At 44.7% G+C, this 25,645-nt stretch overlaps 1 protein-coding gene across 2 annotated transcripts in view; it reads right to left on the reverse strand.

The window, feature by feature from the left end:
* The window catches only part of GALNT10 (polypeptide N-acetylgalactosaminyltransferase 10), a 217,435-nt gene that overhangs the window by 81,621 nt on the left and 110,169 nt on the right, over positions 1–25,645 (reverse strand). For both annotated transcript variants that reach the window (XM_040993361.1, XM_040993412.1), the window contains exon 4: positions 7,365–7,531. In XM_040993361.1, the coding sequence (XP_040849295.1) occupies positions 7,365–7,531 (167 nt within the window). The remainder of the gene's footprint in view (positions 1–7,364; positions 7,532–25,645) is intronic.

A 25,645-nucleotide genomic window follows, 5' to 3' on the forward strand; every position in this document is an offset into this window, starting at 1 on the left:
ATCCATCGTTTCTAAGGGTTCCAATGGGGGAGAAGGATGAACAGGAAGAGCACAGGAGATTTTTTTAGGGGCAGAAATCAGTTTGAACAAACCCATAATGGCAAACACACCATTATTGCATTTGTCTACTCCCACAGAATGCACATCAGCCAGGGTGAATCCGAACGTAAACTAATATAATAATCCTAAGGCAAATCGATTTTGCTGGGAGCCTAAACTGTTCTAGAAAATAAAGTCTATTGAGAAAATAAAACCTGAGAAAAGTGAGGTTGAATGTTAACAGGGACTCCTTCCAGCCAGTGAGGCTGCACATTGTTCTTCCTGCACCTGCCACCTTTTTTCTCTGACTCACAGCCTGAGCATGTGCTATTCTCTCTGCCTAGAAGCTTCACTCCTTCCTACCCCGGAGTGGCATCTGCTTAACCCTTCATAATCAGTTAATCAGGAATCTTCTCTGCCAAATCTTCCCCAGTTAGCACTGGGTTCCACAGTACTTGGATCCCCAGCACATAATAATGGTCTCCCAGCTGCTCCTTTTCTCAGCCTCTTCCCCTATTGGAGATGAGCTTTCAAAGGAAACCTATTTTTAATCTCATCATGTCCTTATCACCTTGGGTGGTATCTGGCACAAAGGGATATCATCAATACTCTTGGATATATGAGTATAAATTACTTTGATAAAACAAATACAGAAAAAACAATACATGAAAGGGTGAATGGACCCAAGTAATAAAAGGGAAGCAGGAGATAGCCACCTCAACAGTTGTGCTGGTATTCAAAGCAAATTAAGATCAAGGCAGAGATTATAAGAAATGAGGAACATACACTTACTGGGAAGTGGCATGATGAAAAGCAAAGTGAATTTCTGTGATGTACTCCTGTGGCTCTCACCGAGTGAGAGGGTCAGAGCTAATAAACCCATTATGGAAAAAAAACCCTCTGACTGTGGCCTCATTAGCTAGGACTCCAACAAGTGAACTCATGGGCCCTGCCATCTCATGCCCCTTTGAGCACCACTTATTGCCAACAACCTATCAATGGTTCCAAAGGATCTTCCTTAAGAACTTGCTGTTGGAAACCACCACTGAGTATGCATTTTTGTTTGTGTGTTGACAAGAGTTTGCGTTGGAGAAAATTCTGTTGATGAGATCATGCTATGCTCTTCTCTTGAGCACCTTACCCTTCCAGCAGCCCACAGGCAAGAACCCTTTGTATTGCCATAAAACTCATCTTTCTGGGAAGAAAATGCTGTTTGAAGGTGGCTAGGTGGGACACTTCACTATAGCCTAGTTGCTGGGTCTTCACCTTTGATGCTCCGGGATCCCATGTGAGCGCTGGTTTGTGTCCTGGCAGCTCTGCTTCCTGTCCAGCTCCCTGCTTGTGGCCTTGGAAAGCAGTCGAGGACAGTCCAGAGCCTTGGGACCCTGCACCTGCGTGGGGGACGTGGAAGAAGCTCCTGGTTCCTAGCTTAGGATTAGCTCAGATCTGGCTGTTGCAGTCACTTGGGGAGTTAAATCAGCAGATGGAAGATCTTCCTCTCTGTCTCTCCTCCTTTCTGTATATCTGACTTTCCAATAAAAATAATTTTTAAACAAGTGGGTTGGTGTGGCCTGATATGATGGCTCAGTGCCTAAATCCTCACCTTGCACATGCTGGGATCCCATATGAGCGCCAGTCCATATTCTGGCAGCTATATTTCCCATCCAACTCCCTCCTTGTGGCTTGGGAAACCAATGGAGGATGCTCAAAGTGTTTGGACCCTGCACCTGTGTGGGAGATAGAGAAGAAGCTCCTGGCTCCAGCTTCAGATCAGCTCATCTCCAGCTGTTGTGGCCATTTGGGGAGTGAACTGGCAGACAGAAAATCTTTCTCTTTGTCTCTCCTTCTCTCCACATATTTGATCTGCCTTTCCAATAAAAAATAAAATAAATTTTAAAATAAAAGTGGGTAGGTGACAAAGAAGAACAGAAATGAATAAAGACTTCCCATTTTTTCTAATAGAAATATGCCTCCCAGCTGGTACAATCTGGACACAGGTCTGCCATCCTATTCCATCACCTCTCTGCCACAAGTGCAGAATGCTTGCAAGCCTTCCTAATCTGAGGACAAAGTGCATGTACTGGAGGAGCTTTTGGAGTCCTCTGAAAAGCTCAGTAGTGCTGTGTTTGTGAACAGGGCCAGGATTACCGGCATCCGTGTCTGCCTTTGTGCTAGTCTCTGATGCTGCTGGCACAAAGCCCTGGTTCTATTATCGATAACTTATCTACTCCAATTTTGTCTCCTATCAGAGATCCTGACCCCGGGATGAATTACAATTACTTGTCTTGAGGATGCAGAAAGAGACTCATTTCAGAGGAAAATGCTTTCTGCCAGGCTGTGCCAACCCAGCTTGTAGTTAGCATCTGTGAGTCCCAACTCTGAGAACCACCTCTGCTAATGTGGCCCATAGAAATCCGTCTCTGGGGCCCGGAGCGGTGGCGCAAGTGGTTAAAGGTCCTCGCCTTGCACGCCCGGGATCCCATATGGGCTGCCGGTTCTAATCCCGGCAGCCCCGCTTCCCTTCCAGCTCCCTGCCTGTGGCCTGGGAAAGCAGTCGAGGACGGCCCAAACCTTTGGGAACCTGCACCCGCGTGGGAGACCCGGAAGAGGCTCCTGGCTTCGGATCGGCATAGTATCGGCCCGTTGCGCTCACTTGGGGAGTGAATCATCGGACGGAAGATCTTCCTCTCTGTCTCTCCTCTCTGTATATCCGCCTTTCCAATGAAAAAATAATAAAAATAAATCTTTAAAAAAAAAAAAAAAAAGAAATCCGTCTCTGATGATGGCTCGTATGTGCCATTCTTTAGACAGGCCTCTCCATAATTCTGGCATTATTTCTTCCAAATCTCATTCTTAAAACAATCACTGCTGAGTAAGTTTTCCTACAGAGCCATCTTGAGAATTTTTTCTTGAAACAAGAACGATTGCTTCTCTGGAGAATGTAGGCTGCAAACTCTGACAGCTGATGTGCAGAAGTGACAGGCAGGAGCAAGGAGCTCTCTCCGGGCTCTGTGTCTGACTCATTAAAAAAAAAAGGAGGGGGGCAGTAGCCAGGGCTCTCTGTTTTGGTTTTCATCTGTGAAATGGTACAACATCTGTTCCCTTGGGATGGGGGGCTGTTGCCACAGGGTGTGTACTGTCCCTTTTAGAAGAAATAGACATACTTGGAGGGTATTTGGAGAAGTATTTCCTTCCCCTTTTGCCAAGATCATTACAGTCTGTGAGGGAGGTTTATGTTGTTCCTATTATTATTGAGTAAATACTGAGAACATTGGCATAATAGAGGTGTAAAATCATTATGGGCCAGGATTGCAGCAGTTGATGATGATGTCTTTTTTTTCTTTTTTTTTTAAAACAGGATGCTTGTGTTTTAAAACAATGAGAAAGTAATTTACTGAGAAATGCCATTGGGAATAGAAAGGAGGAACTTCTTTTAAAAAGAAGTCAACCTGAGTGGCTGATGGGTAGAGGGACAAGGCTGCACTCATCATTAGGTCTTCCTGCTGTTTCAAGGCTTGGAGTTCCATCTGAGAATTGGAGAGGTTGAGTTATTTTTGTAGTCTTCACACACTTGTAAGCGGTTCAGCTCCTCCTGTTGAACACTTCACAGAAAGTAAATACAGACTATGCACCTGAGCCTCACCTACACCTGTGAGGACTCTACACTTCCTTTTTTAAAAAAAGATTAATTTGTTTTTATTGGAAAGTTGGATTTACAGAGAGAAGGAGACACAGAGAGAAATATCTTACATCTGCTGGTTCATCCCCCAAGTGATTGGAATGGCTGGAGCTGAGCCAGTCAGAAGCCAGGAGCCAGGAGCCTCCTCTGGGTCTTCCACAGGGGTGCAGCGTCCCAAGGTTTGGGGCCAACCTCCATTGTTTTCCCAGGTCACAAATAGAAAGCTGGATGGGAAATGGAGCAGCCAGGATATGAACCGGTGCCCATATGGGATCCTGGCGCATGCAAGGTGAGGATTTAGCTGCTGAACCCCTGCAATGGGCCCTCTCTATCTCTTATGGTGTTCCCAGAAATATTCCTGAGATCTCCCTACTCTGAGAGCAGGGTCAAAGCCCCCTGCCTAGAGGACTCTGAAATTCTTTTCTAACTGATCAGAGAGAAATGCTTGTTTTAGTTTACTTAATTTATCTGAAAGGTTCACTACCCTTTATGCTCCAGGCATGCAGGAGCTGGGAACTCAACCGGAGCCTTCCACATGTATGACTGGAACCTAAATTCTTCAGCCAACATTTGCTGTCTTGTACGATGCATTAATAAGAAGATGGACTGAAAATGGAGTTGGGACTCGAACCCAGAGACTCTGAAAAGGGATGTGAGCATCTTCAGTGACAACTGAACCCCTGCACCAAAGGCTTACCTGAAATGCCTGTTTCTAACTTAGATGATGTTTGGTTTAGTCCACATCTGGAAGACTGGTATGTCAGACACTGACAGGTGGCCTGTTGATTGATATGAGGCCATCCCAGGACAGAAAATCAGTAAGTCTGAAACAAAGATATGGGCCAGTGCCAAGCACTCTAGCAACTACTAGTCACACTGCCTAAAGATGGTCCTGATGTATCATGATTTGCTGTGTGTGTAGATGTAGCTGCCACTTATCTTTTCCTCTTCTTCATTTGATCATTCATTCATTCATTCACTCATTCACAGTTTACACTGTATCTCCTTCTTTGAGACCACAAGGGAAGACTGGCGTTGAATAAACAGATCAACAAGTAGTCATGTAACCACAGAGATGGTGAATAACAGTAGAGATGTCAGGCCTAACTGAAGATGCTAGGAACGCAGTTGGTGTGTGAAGAGCTGGGAGGTAGGTACCCAGGCAGAGGAGAACACGTGAAGCTCCTGGGGGCAAGATAGAGCCTGCATCATTCTCTCTGGATTTTCACCCTCCAGAACCGTGAACCAATTACACTTCTCCTTTCTTCCTGAGTCACTTGTCTCACATACTTTGCCATAGTAACAAAAAGCTGATTAATATAAATATCAAGCTAAAATACTTATAATCTCCACTCTGTTAGACACATCTCTTATGTATCTTATATCTGTTAGCTGACATAATGGTCACAGCCACCTAAGACGCAGTAGGTACTACTCTGATTTGAGAGGTCTGAATCTACATAACTGGGTTAAACCGCAGTGGTGGCATGCAGGGTCAGGATCAAAAACGTACCTACTGCCACTGTCAGGCTCACTTCTAAAGAGCAGGACCACAAAACAACAAAGACATCTCCACTGTCATGTGTTCATGAACCTCATTTCATGGACACCAATAAATCTCACCTAATGCACTCAAGTCTATCAGCACTGTGATAGAAATGGCAAGGGAGCAGAGGAAACAAGTCATGATCATTCATCAGACATGTGTTAAGCACCTACTACAGGTCTAAGGCACTGGAGACCCATGGTGAGCAGAACTGATACAGTGGACCCTGCTCTTAATATGTACACCCTTGTGTGTGCGTTTTTTACTCTATATTTGCTTATTTATTTATGTATATTTCTTTTTTATTTAATTTTTATTTTGAATTTTTGAATTTTGTGGTACAATTTCATATAGACTGGGATTTCCCCCCTAAATCCCCACCCCCCCGAATATGCACACCCTTGCAATGGAGACACACAGCAGACCAATGTTTCCAAAAAGAAGCATCTTAAGGGCCTGGCGTGGTGGCCTAGCAGCTAAAGTCCTCGCCTCCAGGGATCCCATATGGGCGCTGGTTCTAATCCCAGCAGCTACACTTCCCATCCAGCTCCCTGCTTGTGGCCTGGGGAAGCAGTCAAGGATGACACAAAGCCTTGGAAACCCTACACCCGCATGGAGAAAGTTCCTGGCTCCTGGCTTTGGATCGGATCAGCTCTGGCCATTGCGGTCACTTGGGAAGTGAATCATCAGATGGAAGATCTTCCTCTCTGTATCTCCTCCTCTCTGTATATCTGCCTTTCCAATAAAAATAAAATAAATCTTAAAAAAGAAGAAGAAGCATCTTAAGTTCACCTGTCACAAGAGGTATGGAAAGAATAAGGTTGCTATGAGAAGGAGCGAAGGTCAAGGTCATAGAAGACTTTGCAGGCATGTGCATGTGTTTTCACACCGAGTCCTGTGTACTAAGCAAGTAATTAAGAGGGCAGTGTTGCCATGGGCAGTGGGCAGGTGGGCTACTCCAGAAACCACCAGCTGTAATTACACTGGTGTGCACCTGCACTTCCTTTCATCCCTGCTTATCAGTGGCTCTGCGGGGAAGTGGGCTGAAGAAAGGGTTTCTCTGGATTTTCCTGCAACTGGTGAAAGCTTTGATGCAAAAAAGAAACCTGAGGACACTGGCTGGAGGGCATGTTTTTCACAGCCCTACTTGTGTGTCTCCTAAAGCCTAGCTGGCTGTTGAGTTACTGCACAGCACCAAGCTCATGGCTAAGTGGCTGCATATGTGGTAAGATTATAGGCATGGGGCCAGACAGCACAGGTTCAAGTCACCACATTGCCATGTAAGGGCTATGTGACCAAAACTAAGTCACTCCATGTCTCTGGATTTCAGTTTTCACATTTGTAACTTGTGGCCAATACGTAGGTAGGTTTCCTTACTAATACCTCTAACGTACTTCTGCCTCCCTGTTTTTGTTTGCTTTTTGCCTCTACGAAAGACACCAAAAACAACAAAACATATTCTCAGCCTCCCGTGCTGACAGATGAGCTGGTAGTCAGAGTTCTTGCCAAGTTGCCGGGGGGACTTCACTGATTCAAGTCACAAGGGAAGTCTAGACAGAAGGGGATTTTGTGTTCTTTACCTCCCGCTGCCTTTTCCCTGTCCAGAAGGCCGACTTTCTAGGCGGCATCAGCCACGCCATCACCAAGAGGCTGAGGGCACAGGGAGAAGAAGCTTGGTTCTCTGTTGACAGCCTTGACCATGCAAGTGTACAAATGAGACAATGAGCACAACAGTGTAAGTCCAAGGCCAGACAGGTGGCACAGGATCAGTCAACAGTGGCTCATATGCTGATGCTGCTAAAGAAGGTATAGGGGTAGGGGGGTTTGGGCAGAGATAGGCGAGCTCCAGGAAGACAGTGAATTTCTCCCTTCTTCTCCCACATTTCACATGCTTCCCATTTCACACACCCACCAGGACCTAACCAATCATGACTTTATGTGCTGGGAAATTGCTTGGGGAAGGGTTGTATTCCTCTGGACCCTTTCCTTATATCTAGAACCAAGGCACACTCTCCTGCAGTTACAAAGAGAAAACTCGCCACCCTTTTGGTGATCACTGGACAAAGTGGGGTGGCAGGAGGCCTGGTGGGCAGGTCTTACCTCGGTCGCTAAAGTCGTCCACTAACACAATCTCAGCGATCAGCTCCGGGGGCGAGCGGTTGAGCACGCTGTGTACAGTGCGCAGGAGGGAAGACCAGCCCTCGTTGTGGAAGGGGATGATAATGCTGGTGTTGGGCAGGCTCTCCAGGTAGCGTTTGCTGTTGCAGCTGGATCGAGACACAGGAGAGGAGAGGTTAGGTTCAGCCCTCAAGCAGCCAAGAGGCCACAGGCATAGATAGGCCTAGCTGACTAATGCTCACTTCCTCTTCAGTCATCAGGGAACTAGTGGGAGCCAGTTCCTTGGCATCCTGTAGTGCTGCCTCAGCCCACATGGCACACAGGGACAGGTACAAAACAGAAATTCATAATTTCATGTATGTGGAGGGTAGCTCTTCATTCATACCAGGATCCCTCTCCCTGATGTGATGGCAAGATCTATGACAGGAAATATAGTTAGGTCTGTGTCCCTGGTCATTGGCAGAGGACTTCTAAAACCTTTGTAACGTCCTGAGCACAAGGCGTGTTAAAACAATCTAATGTTCTCCTATTTGGTTGTTGATCCTTGTTCCTGTTACAGAGTACCTAACTCCCCTGGGATTTCCTGGCTGATGTGTGCATTGCTTCCTCAAGTGAGTTTCTCTTGGTAAGCTCCAGGATGGGTCATCACAGAGACCCTGTCAGGATTCAGTTTGGAGCTTTTTGCTCCAAGCCCCATCCACCAGGAAGAAGAAAGGAGCTGGAGGCTGAATAAATGGTGAGCAGTAGCAGTGTCTGTGACGAAGCCTCCACAAAAAGCCCTGAGCCACAGGGCAGGCAGAGCTTCTAGGGTGCCGAATCTCTGGAGGTGCAAGGAAGAAGGACCCAGACAGAACAGAGGTGCCATGCCCCTTCTCAGATTCTTGGCCCAGTGTGGCTCCTCCACCTGCCTGTTCCTTTGTGTCCTCAGTAATATCACTTTCACTACTCCAGTAATCATGGCTCCCTGGATCCTGTGAGCCATGCTAATAGATAACAGAACCCAAGAAAGGGGTCAAGGAAGCCCTGAATTTACTTCCTGTTCACTGGAAGTGCTAAAGGCCAGGACTTGGCACTGGCATCTGAAACAAGACAAGTTTTGGTCCCCAAGCATGTTTCCCTTACACAGCAAAAGGGATGTAGCAGACCTGACTAGAAGGTTCTGAGAAGCCAAGAGTATCCAGGAAAGGCCAGAGTAATCACAAAGACTTAAAAAAAAAAAAAAGCAGAGAATCCTTCTGTCGGGGTTACAAAATGAACAAGAAGGAGGAAGAAAGCAGGTTGTAAGGAGGGGATCATGAGCCTGGGGAAGTGGGAAGTCTTATATAGATGGGAATGGACCTCCACTCTGGCAGCCTTGGGCCTCAGAACTCAATTCTGTGGCAACCCAGAGAGCAAGCTTCCCCTAGAGACCCTGGAAGGAAATGCTGTCCTGTCAATGACACCCACAGGTTAGATCAGTAAGACCCAGGTCAGACTTAATGAACTACCAAACCACAAGAATACATCTGAGTTGCCTCAGATGCTATGAGAAGATTAAATGCTACATCTAAATGCAGAGTCACTTGTTAGGACAATCACAGAAAACAGACACACGAGGAGTCATCCTCGAGGTCATCTGACTTGACGTGTGAATTCTGTTTGCAGACAGGTGCAATGTGGAAAGGCACACACAAAACCCCCATAGTCTCACACAGCAGCCCCAGGCTCTGGCTTGACTGTGGATGCTCCTATCTCTTTGGAACAGGTGCTCTCGGGTGCCCTCCGCTTTCACCACTTCACTCCCTTGCATTACCTCCCTCCTGGAGGCGAGGGCATCTAGGATCCCACCATAGAAAGCTTTCATGGAACGGGGCTCTAAAGACTGGTAAGTTTGTAGGGGAGGGAATTTGTGACATCCTGAGCAAAATCACTTCCTTGTATGCCATTGCAATCTACTGTTAAGCTGTCAAAATGGGTCAGGGTCTCTGCAACTTGACTCTGAAATGCATTGAAAGCTATGGCAGACTGATGGACAGAAAAAGGGTTAGACACACGACTGAGTATGCAGAGCCATGTGAGAACAGAATTCTTTTTTTTTTTTTTACAATTAAAAACATTTTTTTAATTGGAAAGTCAGATATACAAAGAGGAGGAAATACAGAGGAATATCTTCCATCTGTTGATTCACTCCCAAGTGACTGTAACAGTCAGTGCTGAGCCAATCAATCCAAAGTTAGGAGCTTCTTCCGGATCTCCCATGTGGGTGTAGGGTCCCAAGGCTTTGGGCTGTCCTTGACTGCTTTCCCAGGCAACAAGCAGGGAGCTAGATGGGAAGCAGGGCTGTTGGGATTAGAATCGGTGCCCATATGGGATCCCGGCACATGCAAGGCGAGGACTTCAGTTGCTAGACTATCACGCTGGGCCTGTATTATTCTTTCAATTCTTCTGTAAGGCAATTTTCAGAAACAAGTGTTAGGAGACAATGGGTTAGAGGCTTCTTAGTTTCAAACAACATCTCTGCTAGGGGCTTCAAAGAAAACTTTTGGGGCAGATATCCAGATATCCTGCCCTCTCTTCCTTCACTTAACTCCGCCAGTCTTGGCAGAAAGGAACCATGGCATCCTGGCTGTGAGCTCATTTTCATCCGAGTGAACTGGACTCCCCTAATTCTAGCCATCCAGCTTTAAAGGACATGCCAGCCTCCCTCGCTGCTGTCCCTTGGGGCCTTCCAGACTCCTTTCATGTCCCCTCTTGCTCTTCTATCTCATTGCACTGTTTTCATCCAGTCCCCATGCCGTCCCTCTCTGCTCCTTTCCCCACCTCTCTAAGCCCTTTGATCACTTCGGCCAGTGTTCTCTGGGAACCTTCTCCAACTTCATTATGTCGGCCTTCACAAATAAATGAAAGCACCTCTTCTTAAAAATCCCTTCCCTTAACTCAGCTGAATCCTGTGCGGCCAAGAAAGACAGGCACTATCTAGTTTTCTACAAAAGTTCCTGCCTTCCATCCAATTTCACAGGAGGTTTGCTGGATTGAAGCAAGTTGGGGGAGGGGCCGACTGTAATAAATTGCCTGGAGTCCACTGGTGAAATACAATAGCATAGCTATTACCCAGCACAGAGCCCTGGCTCTCTCCAGCACCAAGCCGGGCCCCACAGCCTGCCAGTAGGTACACAAACACCATCTCACATTAAGGGAAGCAGACAAAGCCACAAAAGACTAAATTCACTCCTAATTTAATTCAATCATGGAATTAAAATTACTCAGAACTCACATAAAAGGCTCAGCTTGGATCATCGCCCTGAACGTGTGCCTTTCTCTTTTTGTGATCTACTTTCTTTCCCTCCCTTCTTTATCTATCCATTCATTCATTTACCAAAACAAGCACAAAATTTCAACTCAACTTTTGTCCGCAAGCACCCCCAGCTTATTAGAGGCCTTTTGTTTAAATAATAAATTATAGCACCCAATGCTTGAATAAGAAATTAATAATGAACGAATAGGGAATCTGGTTCCATAGACCTGCCCACAAGCCACCTTCCTGGTGATAACTTTGTAAAACCCCATTTCTCTTCTTCTGATATCTTAGATCACAGCACACAGAGGGGCCCTAAGGAGGGTATGGACAAAAAGATCCACCCCATGTAAAATTTGTGTGCATGTTGTGTCTTCAAATTTCAACATTGGATGATGCAGTATGCCCAGTTTTTGTATACAATAAACAAAAAGAAGTACCCCTCCACCTTGATGCACTCAGAAAATGTGCCTCCAGAAAGAAGGGACTAGGATTCTACACCCATTGTTCAGATGTTGGGGGTAACCATCATGGGAGACCAGGTAACAGCTGGAGTTCAACCTGCGTAATGTGTTAGAGAGCACTTGTCTTTCTCTGTTCTCTGATCTACAGCACAGCCTGAGAGGAAGATGAACTTGGCAGCTTGAAGCTTAGATGAGTTAGTGGCTTTGATTTAGTCCTCAAATACATATTTATTTAAAACTAACACTTATGTCTTTTCAACATTGAACATTGTTTGGCATAACTATCTGGAAACTGCGAAGGTTCACAGCAAAACTGTAACAGAAAACACTGATGGCCCTCAACTTAGTACAGTCTTTAATTTTTTTTTAACTTCATAATGATGCGAAAGCAAAAACGGTACTCTAAATACTGGATTTTGACCTTTTCCCAGGCTAGGGATGCACAGTACAATTCTCTTGTATGATGCTGGGCAGTGGCAGCAGCAGTCAAGGCTCCCAGTCAGCTCTGAAATCATGAGGGGTCAACAGACACGGACAGACAACAAAGCAGTATGACTAGGATGTCCAGATATTGTCAGTGCATTTTTGACTTATTTTCGATTCACAGTGGGCTGACTGGGATACAGGCAATTATAAATTGAGCTGCATGTATATTCTCTTCAACGCAGACACGTAGGATGTAGCTCTGCTAAACATTAAGGTCTGTCTCCCTCTGTGTTACCTGTGCACACACACACACACCCATTTCTATCACACTGACTCCTTGGTGTCCTCTGTGTTTTTCCTCCACCTCAGGGTGTCCACAGTTTTATGGGCTCTGAACACACTGTGACCTCCTAACACACCTGGAAAAGCCTCTGTTGGAGTGGGACCAGGCAGGGCATTGGCCTTCTAGGGTCAAAGTGGTCATACTGAAGCTTCCAGCACTTGCACAGGATCAATTCTAAGGTCCTCTTGGCTGCACATTTCGGACCCCTAATGGCATCAAAAAGACTCCTGAGGCATTAAAAACGCCAGAGTCCTATATTGGAGTACCTAGGTTTGAGTTTGGCACAGCCCCCAATGCTCGCTTCCTCCTAATATATACTCTTGGTAGCAGCAGGTGATGGCTCAAATGCTTAGTTTCCTGCTATCCTTGTGGGAGACTTGGACTGCATTCCCACCTTCTGGTTGTGACCTGGCCCAGCCCCAGCATTTGGGAAGTAAATCAGCAGATGGGAGCTTTATGTCTGTATCTTAAATAAAAATAATTTTAAAAAGGGCCCAGCACGATACTGTAGTGGTTAGAGTCCTTGCCGGGATACCATATGGGTGCCAGTTCTAATCCCAACAGCCCTGCTTCCCATCCAGCTCCCTCCTAGTGGCCTGGAAAAACATTCGAGGATGGCCCAAAGCCTTGGGACTCTGCACCTGTGTGGGAGACCTGGAAGAAGCTCCTGGCTCTTGGCTTTGGATTGGCTCAGCTCCAGCCGTTGTGGTCACTTGCAGAGTGAACCATCGGAAGGAAGATCTTCTTCTCTGTCTCTCCTCCTCTTTGCATGTCTGACTTTCCAATAAAAATAAATATTTAAAAAAAGAGAGAGAGACTTTCAGAGTTCAGAACCTTATCACTAGGTTTTGCATGACAAACACTGTATCCCTTACATAAGCACTTCCGTTGCTCTCTGGTTCACAGTTTGATAACCTCACCGTCCCAAGTGGGCAAAGTTTAGTTAGACATGCATGGGAACAAAGAGGCATGGTTGAGAATGTTTACTGGCATATGGAAACAGTAAAAAGAGCAGAGAAAAGTGAATTTCCACCAAAAGAGGAAGATTAAATAAAAGATGAAAACTTCAAACTGTGGAATACTGATAAGCAGTCACAAACCGTGGCAGAAGATGACAATGGCAACCCTGGAAAACACCTGTAGAGGATTCCTAATATGCCAGGCAGTATTAGCATCACTTACTGCACATTCCCTCATTTAATCCCACAATTATAGAAGGTACCTGCTAGGATTATTCCCACTACAAAGAGAGAGAAATGACTTACAGCAAATTTAGAGGCTTGCTTAAGGGTCAAACAACTGATGAAGAATGAAGTCCAGATTTAGCCTTTCACTTATATGTACTAATATTTGCTTGAAAGTAACTTATCAATGACATTGATTACCAAAGAAAAAAAGACGAGTGAACAGATAAACCCCTAAAGCTGTGGAAACTAAGTCCTGTTTCTAACGTTTGCTCTTCCACGTGAGAGCCTCGGTCCCTTCCCACTGGATGTCAGTTTGTCCTGATGTTGGTAAGGGAGTCGGACTGGTGCAACAGACAAGCCTCACCATGCCTGCACTGTATGCCTTCCCTTTCTTCACGTAGCAGCACCCCAATTTTCCATGGAGAACCTCCTACCCCTGGGTTGGACGGCATTTGTGCAGAGCAAAGCTCTTAGGAATCTGGCTCTGCCAGTTACAGTATTGTGCCTCTCCAGTCACAGTGACTTGACTGGTTTGAGGATACAGATCCCTAAATCAAAGTAAATCTACACTGAGACTTGTGGGAGAGATGTAAGCTCTTCCCTTTTGCACCTGAACATGAGAGTATATAAATCTGGTCTGCCTGGGGCCATACATGGACCAGTGTCTACCTCAGAATGAAGTTCAGAGTAGAAAACACAGCCAAGGGTTGTTTTTAGCAAGGTTCCTGCTGGCATTATTGGGAACCTGGATCCAGCCATGCCTGAAGCCAAGGTTTATTTCTGGCCCTTTCAGTTACATGAACTAGTATATTATTTCCTTCACTCAGGCGGAGTCAGGTTTTGCTGCAACTCAAAGAATCCTCACGGACACAAGCAGACGGTCTCTAGGCCCTGGCAGAGGAGTCGGCCTTATGTTGGACACCAATCATGGCTTCTGAAAGAGAAAAGGAGCTCACCAGGAGGCACCGCTGCTCTGAAGGGGGCAGTCTTTCCCTTTAGCAGCATGAGAAAACTTGGCTCATTCACCAGCTAGGAAAACCAACCTGGTGGAGGCTCATGCTGAGGTGGTAGGCAGAGGAGAGAATGGGAGATACTGGAGTGCATCTGTGACTATAGCAGCCCCCAACTTAATATTCCCTAAAGGATTCTGAGATGCATCAAATATACTAACCCTTACATATACACCTGCAAGGCTTCATGCCACAGCATCAACACAGCCAAGAAAAGAACTCAAAACACAAGGAAAACATTTTCAAAATGTTCTGACTCAACTTCGAAACAGTCCAATAGTTTTAAAGGGAATAACACACATATTCCATTTCCTAGCACAGGACACCATGCTCAGACCAAACTGAAATCAAGTCAGTTGAGGGAAGTTGATTGTACGTGGAGGAGGGAGCCAGAATTGGAGACAGTAATACTGTAAGAACTGTCACGAGACCCAAGTGGAAGACACATCCCACAGAGCTTCATGGAAGGAAAAGAAGCCAGCTCCACTGTCAGTAACAGGTAAATGTGGAGCAGAACTCAGATGTCTGATTTCACTTCCTCCCAATCAGGACCAGCCTTCCCAGGAGAGACTTCGATAAGTTTAAATAGGAATTGTGCTTTTGTACAATGAAATCCCACTCATGGCACCTTATGTGTTAACCAACTCCTGACTCAATATCCTCTCATTAGCTCACTACTTTGACCTTTTGTGTAATCAAGAAAGGAGTGCCTATCATGTATGGTATGGAATAAATCACCGTTTCTATACCATAGGCTAAAAGTCAAAGAGAAAAGGGCCAAATGCCATCAACAACCACAGATGACCATTTTCTCCTGCATTCATGAGCATAGTGTAAGGTTAAGAATGAAGATCTAACGAGTGGTGCTTCCTGACACTTGGCCTGTGTCTTGCCAACCGGGAGCAAATCATGAACAGCTGCTGGGTTGAACTGGAGTTGGAAGGTGTCCAGTCCAACCCCTGTGCCTGTGTGGGTTTCACTAGGTCAATCAAATTGTGTTCTTTCATGGCTTTGATGTATGGAAGAGAGGCCAAAGAATTAATGAGAGGAGAAGACTGAATAAAGAGATGTGGGGGGAGTGCAGGCCTCTTGGTGCTGAGATGCAAAATTCCTGGAGTCGAGAGGGTCATGCTGGAAGTCAGACTAGGAAGTATTGTTCCATTTCAGGCATGGTGGTGGGGGGCGGTCTGGCTGAGTCACAGCTCCGCTTCCTTTCTGCCAGAGAGTGGCTGGCTGCTTGGCTTTCCCCACATCGCACCTCCAAACATTCCCATTTACTGCTCCTGCCTCCTTGTCCATAGTGAGCTGGGAGTTAAAGCAACTTGGAAGCAAAGGAAATCTATCCTATCCATAAATCCACTCCTGGGAATGAAAAATAAAAAATCAAGCATTTAAAAGTTGTGCCACAGGGGCCCGGCGCAGTGGCCTAGTGGCTAAACCCCTTGCCTTGTACGCACTGGGATAATCATATGGGTGCCGGTTCTAATCCCAGCAGCCCCACTTCCCATCCAGCTCCCTGCTTGTGTCTGGGAGAGCAGTTAAGGATGGCCAAAAGCCTTGGGACCTTGCACCCGCATGGGAGACCAGGAAGAGGATTCTGGCTCCTGGCTTCAGATTGGTGCAGCTCCAGCCATTGCAGCTACTTGGGGAGTGAAATCATTGTCACTGTCCAGCAGCGAACTACTTGATGCATGGAGACAACTGTAACATGCATGGACTGCTGACTGGTGGTTAATAGCCAAAGATAATTAACAGCATCAAACTTTTAAAGGAAGGTTGTCATGAAGGCATTCAGGGAGGAGGGGTTTGAGCCATTTACATCTCAACAGCAGGTACAGTTCCCCAAAACACAGCTAGTTCCTCTAGCAGGTTCTTTATCTAAACCTGTGAACCAAGATGTATCCTGCTCATTATCAATTGCTCCTGGCGCCTTCAGGGGAGATTCAACTGGCTAAGTCTCCCACAATAGCAAAGATTCTGAATGTCCTTCTACAAATCATCAGAGGGAAGATCTTCCTCCATGTCTCTCCAGCTCTCTGTATATCTGCTTTTCCAATAATAATAAATGTTAAAAAAAAGTTGCACCATAGCTTGATTCGTTTTTTTCTTTAGAATTTTAAAAATGAGTTTGTGTGTGTGTGTGTGTGTGTGTGTTTGTTTGTTTCATTTTTGTTTGTTTGTTTTAGAATTAAGATGTCTAAACTTCACTAATATCACCCCTGTGGAAATCTTGATTTGTAGGTTATGGACTCAGAGACTGCTGGGACACCTTGTGATAGTTCTATATGATCTGTTTCATGAATACTGTACCCACTGGGCTACTACAACCTTCGAAGCAACTACTTGCAGGGCACGGCACTTCAACAGCTTTGTGCTCTGCACATGGCAGCAAACTGCTCTCTGGAGATTATTATTTATTTATTTTTACTGCGCAGTCTTGTGAGACTTTAGCACCTTATAGGAACCAAAATCCTGAAAGCCTCCTTTGCTAGGTACATGTATGACTCCCACCTTATTTGTGCTCTTTGTTGAAGCCTAGAATGAGGAGGAATCTCCCCAGCGTCAAAGAATGAAACAGCACATCTGTGTCTCAAAGTGCAGACCCTGATCCATGGGTGAGAATTCTAGAAAGGGTGCTTGTTAAGGATGCAACAGCAGGTGAGATGAAAGAAGAGAATGGGAGAAAATAACAACAACGACAACAACAAAAGCCTAAACACTTGATTCTGGGTTCCAATTCTGCCTGTTATCACTTGGAGCTGGGCCACGTTGGGGGAAGTCCTCAGTTCCATGAGTTTCAGTCACTACCAGCAAAAAGCATGAATGTTAAGTCCTTCCTATAGAGGCTGCTATATGAAACGAAAGAGGTACCACATGTGGATGTACCTGGTGAAGTATCTGGCACATAAATACCAATTTTGACTGGAGAGTGTGGATTATTTTCCAGCAAAAGCTCAAGTTCAAAATTCTAGGATTCTGTCTTCTCTACTTCAGATAAAGGTTAGTCTTATATAAGACAAAATTCTCAGAAAGACCATATTCAAATGAACCTTGAAGGCACCAAGAAGACAAGCAGAAGTGACAAAAGGCTCTGAACTCTGGAATGGAAGAAAGAAACGGAGTCTAAGTGGTTGAGTGTGAAAGTCCCCTGTCTCTTTCCCCAAATGTCACCTCTAGACGCGGAGCTAAAGCCCCCTTCTGACACATGCCAACATTTAGCTTTCCTTCTCAGCCAGGGCTCAGCTCCTGTGTCCTCCTGTTATGCCCCTCCCTGGCTTGTTGCAAGAGGCATGTGCTGCCTTCCTCTTGAACACAGTTTGGCTAGAGCCAGAGGAGTCCAAGGATCAGTGTGACAACCAACACTGTCATCTTTATGAAAGCCCTTCTCCTCTCAAAGGTGGCTGTGTCGGGAGCCAAGAGAATCCACCCGCTCAACAGACAGCTAGAGAAACACAAAGGTTTATAACCATGATTAATTACAAATTTCTGCACCATTAGTCCATCTCCAGTTTGGAAACCCCCTGATCTGCACCTGAGACATCATATAAAAGCAGTATTGCAAGAACTGGTTTGTGCTGTCTTTTTCTATCCATGTGAATTTACATTTTGAAATCCTCTTTGTTCAAATCATCTCCACAGAAAGGGTAATTGAAAAACAATGAAAATAAATCCAACAAGTTTTTTTTTACACTGCTGTCCCACATGACAAAATATTCCTCCTAAAGATATTAAGTGCAACACATGCCAAATATCCAATCTTTTTAAAAAGGCTGACAGCAGGAAGGAGGAACACTGGTTAATGGATGTTGTACCTAATGCAGGAAGTAACAAGCATGAAGACCACACCCTAGATGCCAGTTAAGTGCTAGCTGCCAGAAAAGGAGCTGTTAGGAGGAAATGGACTTTAATACCAAGATTCTAAAAAATTACGAAAGAGGAAATAAGAATACAAAGATATGTGTTCCAGGATGTTTCTGTCACTCTGTTTGCAGAAGCAGAGAACTGGAAACAACCACTCTACCGGGGAAAGGCTGACAAGATTATATTGTTGTGGAGTATTACACATTTATAAATGTCTCAGATGTGGGATCATAATGCATTAAGAGAAAAAAGCTACTTTTTTGAATAAAATACACAGGTGTCAGCATTGTGGCATAGTAAGCTACAGATGCTGGCATCTCAAATTAGGGCAACGATTTGAGTCCTGGTCTCTTGGTTCCCCAAACAGCACCCTGTTAATACACCTGAGCAGGCAGTGGAAGATGGCTCAAGTACTAAGACCCCTGCCTCGCACATGAGAGACAATTTTGGAGTTCTAGGTTCCTGGCTTTGTCCTGGTCCAGGCCTGGCCATTTGGGGAGTGATCAGTGGGTGGAAGATAAACCTCTCTTTCTGTTATTCTGCCTTACTGAGGAGTGTGGAGAAGAAGGCATACAGGCAGGAGGACACTATGTTCTTCTGCGTGTGCCAGTGCTCCTAAAGCAAGCTGGTGGTTATGCTGTCCTTGATAGCATCTTAATGAAGGCAGAGAATGGAAAATCGCCCTCATCTTTGAGTCCTTATTTTCTGTTTGCTTAAATGCTTTCAAGGTCAACACCACTTAGAAATTGAACTCATCTCTGTGACCAGTTTTACCAAAAGCTATTTATCTGCTCCTGGACAAGCATGTAGTAACTTCAGTATGGGAAGTGAAATACAACTGGAGAAGCAAGCCAGTAGTGTACGCTAGGTTTATCTAGCAAGTCCTGCTCACTACACCTGATTCAGGAAGCTTTAAGCACAAAAGATTAGCATTTAAAGACCTCCCTTCTTTGTGGGACAAAGCCCCAGTCTGCATGTCCAACAACAACCCCAAGGGTGTTGGCTGCAGTTTTCTTGACTTCTTCCTAGTGATGTGAACTCCAGTCAGGAGTTTAACTTCTCTGCTGTTCATCTCTAAAAGGGAGCTAGTGGTCCTCATTTGGAATATATAATAGCAAAGAGGCAGGGACTATGGGACAGTTCTGGGACACTGTTTGTGTAAATCAGAAGATGGTGTTGAGCACGAAGGAAACATGATCATGTTCACCAAACAACTTAGAATAGAAACAAGTATGACACTGCTGGGAAAGTATTCAGCACAATGCCCCACGCGCTGGTGAATAAATAAAACCACCACAAAAAGGAGAGAGGGTATTATTAACATTGAACAGTGCCCATTTCTTGAAGATGCAGAAAATGCACCTGTTTGCAGCAATGACAAAGGAGCGAAGACTCCACATCAGCTCACAAGGCTGTGTAGTGGTTTGTAGCAAGCATGAATTGTAGGGGATGTGGGCTGATTTGTTTTTCAGTTCACAGGCAGCCATGCTTGCTTTTAAGCTGTTCATTTTCACCATTTCAACCCAAGAGCTGAGTTCACTGAAATCTGTTTTTTTTTTTTTTAATCTGTTTTGAAAACCAGGGCAAAAAAGTCAATGTGAGAAATTTTATTGGCTGTCATTCTATTTTAAGGCTTATAAGCACCTTTAAATCCCAATATTAGGTAAAATAGAATCAGTAACTGTAATCTTGGAAAAAAATATGATTGTTCAGTAAGGATGCGTTGGTGTGCAGGGGACAGCTGATAAGTCTCCTAAAAAGTCAGGGAAACTCCACAGAAAGATGGACTTTCCTCATTTCCAGCTCAGGGATCAGCCATTAGGTTCCCTAGGCCTGGAGCTGCCTGCTTGACACCTGCCAGCTAGGGGAGTCCGCCTCACTCACACATTCTCATTCATTTTGGAGTGTTCATCTGACACTGAAGTACTGCACTATATAAGTGTCAAGTGAGCTTCCTCTACCCCATGAATCATGATTTTTAAAAAGGTAAAAACTGTTAATAAGTCCTAAATATGTCTTCTAAGCCAGTCACTATTGTGCAAAGATCTTATTGTTTGCTCTGCACAGGGCAGGATTATTGAGTTAGGTCTGGATGGAGACTCCAGCTACTCATTCCCACCTAAGAAGTGATTTGTAGTAGGTGCTGCTTCCCTGCCATGACCCAAATATGGAGCATAAACTCTAGCATGCTACACATCACATCCAAGGGCTAGCCTTGGGCAATTTATTTTATGAAAAATCTATTTATTTGTGAGACAGAAAAAGAAAGAGCAAGCAAGAGAGAGAGAAAGAGCACTTGTATATGCTGGCTCGCTCCACAAATTCCCACAATTGCTGGGATAGTACCAGGAGCTTGGGATTCAATCCAAATATCCCATGAGAGTGACAGGAACTCAATTATGTGGGCCATCACCATTGCCCTCCAGGGTGGTACACTTGCTGGAAGCTAGATTCAGAAGCCGGAGCTGGGATTTCAACTCAGGTACTTGAATATGGGATCTTAACCTTTTCAACAATCATTTAAATTGCCAAGTTAAATACCTGCCTCTCCCTGCTGCTTTTTTTTTTCTTTTTTCCTCAAACCGCATGACTTGCAAGTAAATCCTGTCATCTTCTCCTTCAAAGTAGATCAGGAAAATGAAAGGTAACTTATTGGTAACAGATTCAAAACAACATTAGGCAACAGTTAAACTACAAAGACATACAGGGGGAAGCAAGAGTGATCCTGACAACCTACTAACATGAGGACATACGCACAGAGCAGGGATGGACCCCAGAGTGGAGCAGGACGACAGGAAGAGGCCTGTATCCCACCTGGAGATTCCAGGATCCCCACCAAGGACTATCAGCACAGGCACCAAGGACTGCATCCCAACTGCCAAAGAGACCACAGGGAACTGGAATGCCCTCGGAGCCCGCGAACTCAGAGGGCATCCTTCCCGACCTGGATCTACTACACGGGATAAAAGAAGCCCGAAATCTTCCTCGTGGGATCCAAGGATGTCGGAACAACAGCCAGGAACCCAGAGCGGTCCTCGGAATCAAAAGAACAGTAAACTCCCTTCGGGACTAAGGCGAGAAGCTCTCTCTTGTCCTTACTTAGTTCCCACATTGGGTCTCCACCCTCTCTGCAAAGACTGTCAGGATTGCTCCAGAGCCCCCCCCCACACACACACACACACACACACACACACACACACACACACACACACACACACACATTAGAATAGATAAACAGAGAACAACAAGGAAAGCTTAGTCAGCATGGACTCACACATACTTTGCTAGGAAGGACACAGAGCAAGTACTCCTCACCAAGGTACCGAAGATTTCTCTGCATGCCCCTCCTATAACGGTTATGCACCTCAATTATGGAAATGTCAATGTTGGGGCTTTTGATTGATTGGGTTTTCACTCTGTTGGCTCTACCTTCAGACCAGAGAAGGTCTCTCCAAAAAGCCGTTGAACTTATCTGGGCAATAAGATGAGGGTCTCTATGCTTGGTATATGCTTGCAATGAAGCAATCTCAACTGAACTTGAACTGTGGTCATGCAACACAGTGGAGGAATCCACCATGGGGGGAGGGTTATGCGAGGGGTGGTGGGAATCCCAGTACCTATAAAACTGTGTCACATAGGCCTGGGAAGGCAGTGCAGGACCGCCCAAAGCTTTGGGACCCTGCACCCGCGTGGGAGACCCGGAAGAGGTTCCTGGTTCCCAGCTTCGGATTGGCAAAGCACTGGTCATTGCAGTCACTTGGGTAGTGAATCATTGGATGGAAGATCTTCCTCTCTGTCTCTCCTCCTCTCTGTATATCTAACTTTGTAATAAAATAAATAAATCTTAAAAAAAAAAAACAGTGTCACATAATAAAAAAAAAAAGTAGATCAAGAACTTAGCCTTGGCTGCTTGGCTGATCTAAGATTCTAGTCACCCAGAACATTTTTATTTTTATTTTTATTAGAAAGGGAGCTGAATGGGAAGCGGGGTTGCCAGGATTAGAACCAGTGCCCATATGGTATCCCGACATGATTAAGGTGAGGACTTCAGCCACTAGGCTACTGTGCCAGGTCCAGAACCTATTTTTAAAACAGCAACCAGGACCAGGGCCTGGCACAGTAGCCTAGCAGCTAAAGTCCTTGCCTTGCCTGCCTGGGATCCCATACAGGCATCGGTTTATATCCTGGTAGTCATACTTAACATTCAGCTCCCTGCCTGTGGCCTGGGCAAGCAGTTGAAGATAGCCCAAGGCTTTGGGACTTGCATCCACGTGGGAAACCTGGAAGAGGATCTGGGTTCCTGGCTTTGGATCAGCTCAGCTCCAGCTGTTGTGGCCACTTGAGGACTGAATCAACAAATGGAAACTCTTCTCTGTATATCTAACTTTACAATAAAGTAAAATAAATCTTAAAAAAAAAAAGCAACCAAAGTGATTCTTTGAAAGTCAAAATCTAATCATGTACTTCTCTTCTTAAATCTTCGGTGGCTTCCTGTCCCTTACTGGAAAAAATCCCAGACCAATTATGACCGTTTAATCTCAATCGACACTCCTCTAGCCCAGCAACTCATCGCTTCCATCACTGGGCTCTAGCCACAACAGTCTCCACAAACCATGTACAGTGGCCCCTGGGCTTTAGCATTAGCTGTTTTCTCTGTCTGTGGGGCGGCGAACTGTCCTGCCAGGCCCTCATTCAGTTGTAACTCTGTCATCAGAGGGGGCTTCCCTGAAAAATGGAATAAAATCCACCTAATTCCATTACTTTCTCTGTCCCTTACCCATTCTATTTTCTACCCCATCACATAATCACTATCTGAAAAAATTCATACATTTATTGGTTTGTTGAGCCTGTAATTCTTCCCTTGGATGGTAGGTTCTAAGAGGACATTTTATCTATTTTTCTTAGAATCTAGACACACCTTAGCACACAGAGGAACTCAATAAATATTTGCAAAAGGAATGAATGAATAACTAATAGAAAACAGTGGTAAAGGGCCAACAGGTTGAAAATCTTCACAAGGCAGGGACTCTATGGGTAGGGCCCAAGTAGGGCCTAGCAGCTGGAGGTTGAAAGGTGGCAAGGGAGCTCCTAGAAGTTACTTCACATTAAGTTCCTGTCTTAATTTGCCCAGTGAGGTGGCCATGCTGGGCAAGAGCCCAAAAAAGAAAGCAGCCGCTTCCCTTGGCCTCCAGAGTTCCCAAAAAGGACACAAAGCTGGTTGGTGACACTTTCTGGGTCAGGAAAGCTCAGTTGTTTTTATATCCCTGCCCCTTCTTGCTCAGGCTTATGTTACGATTGGAAAAGATTCCCCATTGGTTTATGGGAATACTTAGAAACATAAGGCATTCCTGGTTTGTAAAACAAACTCAGTAATACCATGGGCACAGTGTCACTGGGGAAGGTGGTATCCCCAAATAGGACGTTAGCCAGATGCCCTAGGGCTTACTCACGGTCCCCTCACTCTTCCTGGTCCCCTGCCCCCCACTTTAAAATGATGTTTTGGATGTTGCAGTCGCTGGCAAACAATGGTAGCAAACCAATTTCCAGCTGGATTCTAGATACAATTGGATTCTAGATATAAGGATATAGCTATGTGATTCCAGTACATCTCTGAAAGAAATAATGATGAATAATAATGGTGACAATGACACCTGTCCAGGCTGTTCATGAGGGATATTATAAGAAGACAATGTTACCATGAGAATGTACCAAGAGAATGGTAACATTCCCTGCATTGTGGCCTGGGAAAGTAGCGGAGGAGAATGACCCAAGTCCCTGTACCATACACCTATGTGGAAGACCTGGAAGAGGCTCCTGCTCCTGGCTTCAGATTGGCCCAGCTCTGGCTGTTGGGGCCATTTGGGAAGTGAACCAGCAGATGGAAGATCTTCCTCTCTGTCTTTCTTCTCTCTGTAAATCTGCCTTTCCAGTGAAAAGAAATAAATCTTTAAAAAAATTTCATCAATGAATCCACCCGAGGCAACAGTGTCATTCAGATAACCATTTCTTCTTGAATGTTAGTTTATGTCTTTAGAAGAAATTTGTTGTTTCATTTAAATGGTTAAGTTACAGCTAGAAAACTGTTCAAAACCTTTTATTTTCTCTTAAGAGTTACAGAATCCGTAGTTAGGTTGCTTTTCTCAGTCTTGATATTGGCAATTTGTGCTTTCTTTTTCTCCTTATAAGTCTACTTAGAAGTTAATCAATTTAATGAATCATCTCAAAGATTTAGTTTTTGGACCCATTGATTTTTCTACTGTTTTTCTATTTCCTAGTTCATTGATCTCTGCTACAATCTTTTTATTTCTTTTCATCTGCTTCTTTTGATCAATTGACTCTTATTTTTTTCTAGTTTCTGAAAGAAGAAGTTGACACAATCAATGTGGGACCATTCTTGTTTTCTAATTCAGACACTTAAGGCTACAAATTTTTCCTTAAATATTACTTTAGCGACATCACATAAATTCAGATATGTCGTGCTTTCATTAAGTTCTAAATACTTCCTAATTTTTCTTTTTGATTTCTTTGACCCATTGGTTATTCACGAGTTAGTTTCTAAACATTGAAAAAACCTGGGCCCGGTGTGATAATGTAGTAGTTGAAGTCCTCGTCTTGAATGCACCAGGATCCCATATGCACGCCAGTTCTAATCCCGGCAGCCCCGCTTCCCATCCAGCTCCCTGCCTGTGGCCTGGGAATGCAGTAGAGGATGGCCTAAGGCCTTGGGACCCTGTACCCACATGGGAGACCGGGAAGAAGCTCCTGGCTCCTGGTTTCGGACTGACACAGCTCCAGCCATTGCAGCTGCTTGGGGTATGAGCCACTGGACAGAAAATCTTCCTCTCTGCCTTTCCTCCTCTCTGTATATCTGCCTTTCCAATTAAAATAAATAAATCTTTTAAATATATATAAATAAACGTTGAAAAAATCTTAAGAAATTGTTCCATTATTGCTTTCTAAATTTGGTTCAGTTATGGTCTAAGAGCATATTCTGTATCGTCTGAATCCTTTCAAACTCATGAAGACTATCTCTGCCCAGAATACAGACTGTCTTGAAAAATCTTCCAAACAGGCTTGGAAAAAAATGTATGTTCAGATTTTATTGTGTGGTGGCGGGGGGGGGGGTGTGAGGATGTATTCTACAAATGTCAAGTAGGTGTCATTAGTTGATTCTACTGTTCAAGTCTACTAAATCCTTGTTTTTTCAATCTTTGTTCTTAAATTAATACAGAAGTATTGAAATTCCATTGCTGTGGCTATGTCTTTTTCCTTGTAGTTCTATCAAGTTTTCCTGTATTTTGAAGCACTGTATCAGGTACAGAAACATTTAGAATTGTTAAATCCTCTTGATGAAAGATATTGTTCTATGAAATATTTTGAATTTAATTACTTATTAGAAAAGCACAGTTACAAGTCACAGAGGAAGAGAGAGTGAGCACTTTCATTTGCTATTTCACTCTCCAAATAGCCACAACAGTCCAGGCTGGACTGGGTTGAAGCCTGCAGCCTGGAACTCCAATTGGGTCTCCCAAGTGAGTGGCAGTGGCTCAAGTATTTGAACCACCTTCTGCTGCTTTCCCAGGTGCATTAGCAGGGAACCTGGATTGGAAAAGAAATGCTGGGACTGGAACCGTCACTCATATAGAATGATAGCATTACAGAAAGCATTGTGTTACAATATCATCCCCAACATCTAAT

The sequence above is a fragment of the Ochotona curzoniae genome, unplaced genomic scaffold (genome assembly GCF_017591425.1).
Source record: "Ochotona curzoniae isolate NIBS_2020 unplaced genomic scaffold, NIBS_Ocur_1.0 contig_1, whole genome shotgun sequence".
Taxonomy (NCBI): domain Eukaryota; kingdom Metazoa; phylum Chordata; class Mammalia; order Lagomorpha; family Ochotonidae; genus Ochotona; species Ochotona curzoniae.